Genomic DNA, 10,520 nt, shown 5'->3' with positions numbered 1-10,520 from the left:
CTTCCCCTGCCGGGCTCCGCAGCCGCTGTAAGCTGTGAAATCGTGTAAGCCATCCGGACATCGCTGTGGAAGGTTAGGGTGTTTCTTTTCTCCTTTGCACTGCAGTTATTTCCGCATTTCTCTCCGGTTTTTCTGCTGGACGTGTAAAGATGTCGATACCGATCATTTAGGTAGTGCGGTTCACGTTGATCCGTCATCGTTCTGTGGTTTGGGAAAATCCTGCTGTTATGGAGTGTTTTTTCCTTTCCAAAATTTTGAATGGTCCCCAGGTAACTTACAAGCATCGTTGAAAAAGCAGATTATACTTAGTGGTGCTTAGTTTCTGTGAGGCCAGCGTGTTCCCAAAACTGCCGACACTGGTTTTGGAAATGTTCTGCCAGTTGCTAGGCTTCAGTGGTTTATATTTGAGCAAATCTTGGAATGTTTCTGAACGTCCCTTCTGGATTTGCTTCCCATGTCAGCTTGCCAGAACTTTTTAGAATTAGAAGATGTTTTTTTATGTGTTCATTTATGTTCTTCACATAACTGTTTCTTCTGCTGCCTTGACCAAAAGATGGTGGATAAACAGGGCATGATTTGTTGACTCTTCTTCCTCATAGGTAGGTGCGTAGAGACACGTATAATATGTGGTCAGCTTGAGTAGGTTTGTTCACAAAGATTGTTAGTGATTTGTATAGTATCCTTTTTGTGGGGTTATTTTATCTGCCAGTAGCACACCTCTTTTTTTTTACTCCTTTTCTAGATGGTATCTGCCGAACTTAGTACTCCCGTGTCTGTGAGGATGACTAGAAGAACTAAATCAGTTCGTAAGCCAGAGGTAGTCCAGGAATCGCAGCTGGAAGAGTTGGAACATGCAAATGCAGAACTCAAGTCAGATGTCAGTGATGACTTAGAGACGCAGATGACCAGAAGGGAGAACGCAGCTGTTCGTTCCACAGCACAGTCAACTGCTGAAGCACAAGCTGATGGGGATGTGTCAGAAACAGAATCAAACTGCTCTACTGTGTCCGCTTTTCAGACACCTTTGTTTGTAAGAGTAACCAGAAGACGACAAATTGTAGTTCCTTATCAACTGGATTCTCCTGAAAAAAAGAGACATGACAAGTCAGCTTATCTAAATAAGTTAAGCAGGATTCTGGATGAAGATGATGTCTCTGAAGCTGAGTCTTGTTCCTCTGCTGTTTCTGGTGTCCGGCTGTCTAATGTTACCAGAACTACGAGAAGCAGGCAAAGGAAAAAGAAACTGCAGCCAGATACAGTTTGTGAAGCCCAGGGTGAAGGTATTTCTGATGCAGAGTCATGCTGTTCTCATATAGAACCATCCATCACCACCAAAAGAATTACCAGGAGCATGCAAATGAAATCACAAGCAGAAAATACTAAGCAGCCTGAGAAAGGAAACAGAATTGTTTCAGAAGACGAGAATTTAATTGAGGACACTGTTAAATCTGAGTCAGTAATAATTTCTGATTCCAGACCTGCTGGAGAACTTGTCTCTGACATGGAAGATGCTTCCTCTGTCACTGAGAATAATAAAGAACCCAATTCACCTAAAAGCAAATGTTCTTCCAAATCTGCCAGTACAACCTGGAGTGAAGACATGAAAGAAGTGGGTTTGACTGATATGACACCCATCAGTCTTACAAAAATGAAAAGAAGTGACATTGAGTTGTCTGGAATAAAAGAAAAAAAACAACCGCAGTCTGTTGGGGCAGATGAATCAGCAGAAGCGTTTGGCCAAATACAAGAACACAATAAAATACCTGTGAGGAAGGGGCGGTTGGAGTGTATGGATCTTTCTTTGTCTGATGGCATGAGTCCGAAACAATTTTTAAAATCCCAAGGGCAAATAACACCAAATGAAAGTAAAAAAAATCGAGAATGCAAAAGAGCGGATGCCGAGGCGGATACAGAGCAGTCTTTCACCCGCGCTGATAAATTAAGAAAGGGTGAGCAAGCTAGTGCAGCGAGCAGCCCGCAGAAGGACCCAGCTGTTGCACAAAGCACTGATGGTGCTGGTAAGTGCAGGGTGTCTGCCATCAGTGTGGACAGTGGTGAAGACCAAACAGGCAGTTATGCTGAATCTGTGTCCCACAGCAGTGAAGGATCAAGCAGTGGAAACGATTCTACTGCATTGTTTCTGAGCAAACGTGGAAGTGATGAATCTGAAAATAGTGATGTGGCAGACGTAGAGAGAGTTGAAGAGAGTCAGTGTTATAAAAAGGCAGATGAGAGGACTCCTTCCCTCAACAAATCGTTAAAAAACAGTTCACTGCATGCTGAAGGGCTTTTTGTAATTGATACTGAGCCTGGTATCAGTTCCAGCCGAAAGTATTACCTAGATCAGGTAGACCAAGATAGTGACGCTGAAACTAAGGATGAAGGAATTGAAAAAGGTGAAGAATCCTCAGATCTGGAAGAGGCTGAAGACGAATTGATAGATGAAGATGAGAAAGATGAAGATGACGATTTGTTGAAAACTAAGATAGATGTGTAAGTATCTCTATGGACATAACTAACGAACGCATTTCATTCAAGCACGTGCATGGGGTGTGTATGTTACGTGCTCAATGATGTGGAATAATCGAGGCAATAGTCTCGTTTCTTAAGCCATGTTGATGTGGAAATGGGGTTGCACAAATTATAAAATACGAATATAGTCCATAGATTGAGGGTCTGGGATTTTTTTTGGTTTTGCATGTAGCAGAACAGAACTCTCTGAAACACTTAGGCATCTGGAGGCCTAGTATGTGTTCAGCTTCAAAAAGAGGTGAAACCGAGTTAAAGCGGTCAGGCTGACTTAATTGCATAATCAGGTCACAGATCTCTTAATCGTTGGTTTGTTTGGTTTTTTAAATTTTTAAAAGTCCAGTAAATTCCTTACACATTGCCTAATTAGATCATGCTTTTTAATCCTAGGCAGTCACAGGTACTTTTTATGTTTTCAGTTCTTGTGCTGTGGCACGGTGGCGCTTCAGGTGGCACCAGCCCATCATAGAATCACAGAATAATTTAGGTTGGATGGAACCTTTTGAGCTCTTGTAGTCCAACTCCTGTTAAAATCCCTTTATATGCTACATATGTTTAAAGCTTAATACTCGGTTTAGGTTGAATAAATAGGTCTTAATCTTCTAAAAAACTTCAGGTAGACCAGAAGCTTTACAAAAACTTAGCCAAGCATTCAGTGTGAAGGCATTATAGAAGATTAGGCACAGTTTAATAGAAAGTTGTATTAAGAAATACCTGTTACATATCTACCTTTAGATATTACCATGTTTCTCTACAATAGTTTGTAGCTTTTAAGCATTCTTGTCATCGAAAACCTCCCTTGAAGTCAGCCATCTTACATTGTGGATCCGTTCCTTTGGCTGCCCGAGCGAGGTAATGAAAAAAATGTGAAATGTGCTAGCTTTGAAATGCTTAATTTAAACGTTATTCCTGGTACCATTACATAGAGAAGAACTTAAACATTCCTACGATGAATTCTGGCTTCATACTTACTGCTAACAGTTGACAGTATTTTTACCACCCATATGTTTGTGGGGTTTTTTTCTTTAGCTAGCAAGCTTCTGAGTGTATAGAAGAAGGATGCTGGTCACGAGTTCTTTTGGCAGGGATAAGCTAACTCAGAATTCAATTTTATAGAAGATGGTAATGTCTAAAATGAGAATACACCATTAGAGTTAATACGAAAGATTTGTGGAAGTGATTCCACAGGTATTGTTCTTTAATAAACTCTCTTCATGTAGTGGCACGGGGTTTTTTTTTTTACCCCCTCATCTTCTGTCACCTCTATATTATGAATTTCTTGTAGATACTGAGACTTAAAATCACTGCAGAACTGAACCGAAGTGGGAAGAATAAGAAAAATATTTTTTCCTGTTTATCTTTCTCAGAGGACGGTAGAAGTTTAGCTGCATGCTTGTTACAATATTGTAATCATTAACTATTTCTCTTGTAGTTTACGTCTTTCCAGCAGCATAGACCCTGGTTTGAATATCAAGAAGCTTGGAGGTTTATATATTAGTTTTGATGCAAAAGACCAGAAGCCTAGATCAAGTGTAATAAAACAGCAAAAGGAAAAAAAGAAGGACCAGGTAACGTGTTTACAATTATGCAGTTTCCTGTGACTGCAGTAACACCAAGATGTTAAATTTAATAAGGTTGGTTTACTTGCTTTTAAATAAGTATCCTGTTTTACAATTTGCTGAGAACTTCCATTCTTTTTGGCCGAAGTGTGGATTTACATTTGGTTTTAATGACAAGAACTTAAGCATATATGATAGTTCGGAAACTGAAAAGCAGTGCAAATACCAGCATTATCTTGTGTAATAAAACATTGATTTTGCCTAATGGTATACAAGCTGAAGGTCTGCTGACAAGATATTTAGTCCATAGCAAGAATAAATTTCAGTAAATAAAGCTCTATATTCTCCCTAATGTGGAATTAGCAGTTTTATTTCAATAACGCGCTTTGAGATAAAGGGAATGCGTTATTTTCGTTGAGACTGGATCAGCCTAGGAAAACATTGTAGAGCGTTTGTTACCTCACTTCTTCCAGAGCTAGCCAGCTGCTTTCCGTTGTTGGCCAGGGTTCTGGTTTGAAGACCCCCAGTACTTTCATTGTGGATCAAAGGAGCTCAAGTATTGTGTTATAATGCTTGCTTAGATTCTGCGTGCTAGATTCTGCGTTCTGTAAATACGGTTAAGCCGTAAAATTTGGATCAGTGAGATCTGTCTAATGTTAAAAAAATAAATCTTACAGCTCTTGCAGAAGAGTATAATAACTCCAGATTTTGAAAAAAAGGAATGTGTCCCACCCTTCAGGGAATCGCTTCACCAGCTAAAGAAACAGCGCAGGGTAAGTGAAGAGCTGATAATGCCTCGCTCAAGTAACACAAGCTTTGACAGAAAGCCCTGAGCTGGGACTGTGTGCCTATACGGGCCTCACTGGAAGTGGAGTGGCTGAACTGCACTTTACTGTCTTCCTTGAGCCATCCTGTGAAAAGCCATCCTTTGAGTTTCTCGGACAGTGGAGTGAAAGAAAATGTGCTCAGATGATACAAATCTGTCATTAATACAGTGCTGGTGACCTCCTTATTAGAAGGGTCATAAAGTACACTGTTTAAAGCTACCAAGTTACGTTCTAAATGTTTCATCCGTCTTTTGGAGGGGAGAGTTCCTGCTCTATCCTGTCCTAGTTGCTGAATGCAGATTTATTCTTGTATCGCATCCTAGGCAGAGCGACAGAAAACAACAGGTGACGGTTGGTTTGGTATGAAAGCCCCAGAAATCACAAGTGAACTGAAAAATGATCTTAAAGTTTTGAAGATGAGAGCTTCGTTGGACCCTAAGCATTTTTATAAGAAGAATGATAGAGATGGGCTACCCAAGTACTTCCAGGTAAGGAAGCAGCAGAAGGTGGCATTGTACTGCTGAAGTTTTGAGCAGCTGTTCTTATTCCCTGCCTATTTTATAGGTAGCCTCTGTGTTGATTTCATTTTGTTCTGATTACTTGGCTGTAGTTTACAGCTGCTTAACTCTGTATTACATACACATATATGCTGAGGTTTTCTTCATTTCAGCTCATCTCATAGTACTGAATAAACACCTGACTTAATCTGTTTTCCGAGCTCTCTGTGGACTAGATTTTCACTGCTTTTTTTACTGTTGTAGCCTTTTCTAACAAGTTTGTAGAAGATAATTAGCATTTATTTTCTTACTATCTAATGCACTTTGAATGGAGGCAGCCAGCTTTGTGATCAGCCAGAATTTCTGCAGCTGTAGCTTTCAGTTTTGAAGTGGTCTGCATGAAGAAAATAAGTACTGCAGAAACTATAGAAATAGGTTTCCATCTACTTACGCCTGTTTGAATAGTTAGCTTGAGGAAATAGTTTTCATTTCTCAAAGTATAACCACCTCACTCTGAAGGGTGGGTCTTGTATGTTTTGAAGCTTCTGGGCATAGAAAAATGTGGACAGGAGTGTTCCATGTAATGAGATCTGCAGAGGTCTTTTCACTACGTGAAAGGTGTGCTCCGTGGGTCTCCTTTCCTAACCTGACTCGTCAGAATTGGCTAGTGTGCCAGTTGGAAGAAATGCGATGCCGTCGTATGAGAGCTGGATTAACTGCTGTGTAGCCACCTAGCAAAACCACGCAGTGACAGAGACAGGAAAGAGTAAGAGGGCCGTAATGGTTTTCTTTCCCTCAGTGGGGAAAATGCTTAAAAGTTCTGCACTGCGTTTCTTTTATGAACATCAGCACTGATGCAGCAGTCCAGTGTTGACGACTGTACTGTCTTAAAGCTCAGGCCTTCCTTTGTGCACCAAACAATGAGACACAAAGTGACTCTCCATACAAAACACTGCTTAATTCCTTTGGTATTTTTGCACTTTCTTAAGATAGTCTCGTCCTCTCTATAAATGTCTTGACACTTGTCACTCAGGTGTTTTTTTTTTTTTTTAAAAAAAAAAGCAAGATAATCAACATTTTGCTGTACAATAAGAATGTTTTAATTTCTGTTTTCTAGGTTGGAACCGTGGTTGATTCTCCCATAGACTTTTACCACAGTCGAATCCCTAAGAAGCAAAGGAAGAGAACAATTGTTGAAGAGTTGCTTGCAGATTCCGAGTTTAGAAGGTATTTAAAAATGGTTTTGTAATTCTAATATCATAGGTAAAAGAGGGGTATTTTTAAATACATAACTTTTTTGTTGGTTTTATTCAGTTTATATGTTTTTTTTTATACTTCAAAGAAAATTGTTTAGTCTGTTTTAGCACTTGAGCAGCACTGCCATTGAGAAGATCTAAGGGACAGGATAATTAGTCTTAGAGCGTATTTTTTTTTATCTTCATGAAAAGGGTTTTATCCAACTTGGATCATTGCTGTTGGCAGCCACTCTTAAAATAATGTCAGTGTTGCAGGGTAACACATCAGCCTCATTCTGGTTCACTTCTAAAATAGGTGTCTGCACGGGCTGAGAACGGGTGATTTATACCTATGCGTGCACTTTTTTGTTAGTTTAAAGACTGGTTCATTTTTTCTGGCATAATTGATAGAAAAGTGCTGACTGTAATTCTATAAAAATTTATTTGATTACATTTTATAAGCATGTCAGTCTGCCACCTGTCATAGGAATCAAAATTGCACTAGAAGTCTTCTTTGAAGAATATGATTGGATTAATTAACGTCTGCCTAAGCTATAATTTCTGGAGTAGATTCCGTAGTTGGTCCATTTTGATATTGGTTATTACATGATGTTAATCCGCACTTCTTTTTTTCCATGTAATGATATATTTTCTTGGAAGTAGCCCATGGTTTGTGATTGTAGGGTTAATGTTGTCAGGTTTGTAAATTAATTATTGTTGGGAAGGCAAGTTAGTATAGCTATTTCTTAACTAGTTTTCTGGCTTGACCCAATTTATAAGGTAGGTATTTGAAGCTATTTTAAAAAACTAACGTCTTTGAAATTTGATCAGTTAATTCATGTCGTAGCTGATTAAGAGCTTTAACCAAATACTTCAGCATTAGTGCAGGTATTTGTCAGGTTTCAGTGTTGCAGTCAAAAGCCTCCGAACTGGTCAGTGTGCAGGGATCTCTTGTGGTGATTGGTAAGAACCTGTATCAGAGGAGCTGGCAACACCTATTTAGTAAACATATCCCGCTCATTGTTTAGTGTTAATCTCATCTCAGTTCTCAATCTCGAGTAGAACAGGGTTGATTGTCTGAGCTTGCTGAGAAGGCAGTGTGAAAACAGTCCATAGTATTGTCAAAACTGGGGAGTCTTCCCGCTGTGAGCAGTACCAGCGTTTCAGTAAACTCTCCAAAATGTGATTGCAATGAAAACCCCCTGGATACGCCAAAATTAATGAGTCTTCAATCAAATTGATTTCTCCAACAGATTTACCTGCATTTATTATTAATCTCAGTGTTGATTTCCCTTTACCTGTGCATAAGTGTATAAAATTAAAGAAATCCGACTCTGAAAACATGAGCGAACAGGGTTTGGCAACTTACGTATGTACTCTTTCCATGTTATCTTTTCCTGAACTTTGGTTTACCATGCTTAAAAGTAAATTATCTATTTTGTTCAGATATAATAAAAAGAAGTATCAGGAGATCATGAGTGAAAAAGCAGCTTTTGCAGCAGGGAAGAGGAATCGGAAGAAGAAGAAATTTCACAATTAAGACTTCAAGAAAAATAACAAGCTGGAACAACCTACTGTTATAAAACTTCCTACAGAATGCTTTGGTTGTGGTGGTTTTTTTTCTTTTTTAAGATTGCACGTTGTGCACATTGAGTTTTAGGAAATTTCTTGCAGTGAGAATTTGGTAGGGAGCTTTATCAAATTCTCAGGTATCTAAATTTAAATTAATACAGATTTTAAAATTAATTAATGTGTATGTAAAAAGAAGATATGAAAACATATTGTTAAATCTGAGCACAAAATCCAGCTTCCTCGATGGTGATCTTTTCAGGCTTCAGTCTTTGCATCAATGAATTAGTAAATTCAGTCTAAAGTTACGTGTGTAATTCAGCTTAGCACCCATTATTAGTCAGAACAGATATTTCACGTCTTGTCAGAGGTGCTGCTGGACAGTTCTGTAACAGAAGGTGCTGAGAAATAGTTTGGTTGTGAAGGGTTTATTTGAATACTGACCATGATAGGATTGGGTATGTCCTGGAATTCAGCATATACACGTACATTTTTATAATTTATATTATAAATAATGTGTATAATCTACAAATCTAAAGAAATACAAAAGAAGCTATAAAGTACATAGTGTTTAGTAATGTAAATGTGTTACTTATATATAATGTTAACATTCAGTCATAGGTTGTATTAATTCTTAACATTTGGTAGTTGTCTAATGATCTTTCTGAAAGTAACCGGACGGTGCGGTCCGTTATCTGGGGTACAGTGTGCAGATTGTGGTCTGGTAGCTGGCTTGGAATAGTTCTGCAGGTGAATTAATCGAGTGAGTTTGGAAGGCCTCTGCTGCCGGTACAGAACCAGAGATGGGAACTGGAATCAGTTCCCCTCTAGTGGCAGTTCCTAACATTTTGTGACTGTCAGAACTGTTGCGGTGCTTGGTTGGGTTTTAATGACCTGGTTAATGCTGTGATTGTCACGCAGTTACCGTCCTTAGGTAGCAGAAAAGATAGCATAAAAATAATAGAAGAAATAAAACTGTCACTACGTTGTGTCAGGTGGACTGGATGAGAAGGATTTAGAAGTGATCATCAGAGGAACAGTGTTGTTGGTTGGTTGTTATCATGTGAACACTGAATTTTGAAGGCTGCAGATTTTAAACAAGAAGTATGTTCCTGACCAGTGTTTAGCCATGAAATTTTCTACTGCTGAGAATGGGAAGTAGTTGGTTTTTTTGAAGGACTAGCTATTTGTGCTGGAAATAGCTAAAATGAAATGAACATCGTGTTACATACTGATCACTAACTGACGCTTGAAAGAATTTTTCCTCTGATTCTTGGGGTTTTTGTATTCTTCTGAAGCTGACCATAATGTTTTGCTAACAGAGGCAGACAGACAGAAATCTAGATTCCTTAAAAAGTCTTGACTGCCTGGAGATGAATGGCGTGCCAAGGAAAGTGAATTCGTGGGGAAGTATCAAACACAGGAGTAGAACCAGCTGTCCCCAAGTCTCAGCTAACGTACAGATGCTATTCTAATACAATTTTATGCATGCTAGTATCTTGATTATCTGTAAATTTTTTTTTAAAAAAAGGCAGTAACTACAGTGTCTTGTTCTCTGGATGAGACACGGAAGCACAAAAAACCCAGTACTGAGGAAGAAAGAAGGCACCGCAGTAGTTGCCGTGCTGTTGCATCCTGAGATGTTGAGTGCATTGGGAAAGCAGTGTACCACTCTGGAAGACCTTAAAAGAGAAACGCAAGCCTTGGTGACAGGCAGCGGGCACCAGCTCAGGGTCTGTTGCTCAGGCTGCTTTAGCAGCTGGTTACAGAAGGCACTTCGTGTACAACATAGCTACTGAGGTAGTAGTTCTGTGTTCTGTATCCTTTGATTTTTCTGATGTCTCCTGTTTGGCCGCGTGCGTGCCCGTCAGGTGCCCGTGTTCCTCTGCATGCGGAACTGGACAGTGTTCACCAGGCTGCAGGGTAGAACTTGCAGGTCGTGTTTGCCAGCTCCACCACTTGACTCCTCATGGCAAAAAAAGTTCTTCATATCCAGAAGATACAGGGATTCCTGTTGATTGGTAGACTGCCTCTTCACCTTCACATTGCCTTTTTTTCATCACTCCATAAATTTGTAACAAGCAGCATCTGTCCAGTTTTATTGCTCGCTGTAATTCTTGATTTGTTTTCTCCCCAATTCTCTTAACGCATTCCGAAACACTGTGTTGTCTGTAGAACGTTTACCCCAAAACCCTCTTCATACAAATATTTTGTGGGATGGTGCCCTGTACTTTTCCACTCGGTCCGGGTTAGAATCTGTTTCACAGCCAGTACGGCAGGGGGGCGGTTCCCGCGCTTACCGGC

The 10,520-nt window shown here is 39.6% G+C and overlaps 1 protein-coding gene across 1 annotated transcript; it reads left to right on the top strand.

Annotated features, from left to right (window-relative positions):
- Positions 1 to 742: 742 nt before the first annotated feature.
- On the top strand, positions 743 to 8,187 carry DNTTIP2 (deoxynucleotidyltransferase, terminal, interacting protein 2; the record flags this gene model as incomplete). The annotated part of the gene is made up of 6 exons (XM_010137811.1): positions 743 to 2,493; positions 3,962 to 4,097; positions 4,766 to 4,861; positions 5,239 to 5,403; positions 6,530 to 6,639; positions 8,094 to 8,187. Coding segments are annotated over 6 exons (2,352 nt in total), but the record flags the coding sequence as incomplete, so codon positions are not given.
- Between the last annotated feature and the right edge of the window lie 2,333 nt (positions 8,188 to 10,520).

This window comes from Buceros rhinoceros, unplaced genomic scaffold, assembly GCF_000710305.1.
Source record: "Buceros rhinoceros silvestris isolate BGI_N320 unplaced genomic scaffold, ASM71030v1 scaffold41766, whole genome shotgun sequence".
NCBI classification, from domain to species: domain Eukaryota; kingdom Metazoa; phylum Chordata; class Aves; order Bucerotiformes; family Bucerotidae; genus Buceros; species Buceros rhinoceros.
The sequence above is the reverse complement of the archived record's forward strand: the minus strand, read 5'-3'. Positions and strand labels throughout refer to the sequence as shown.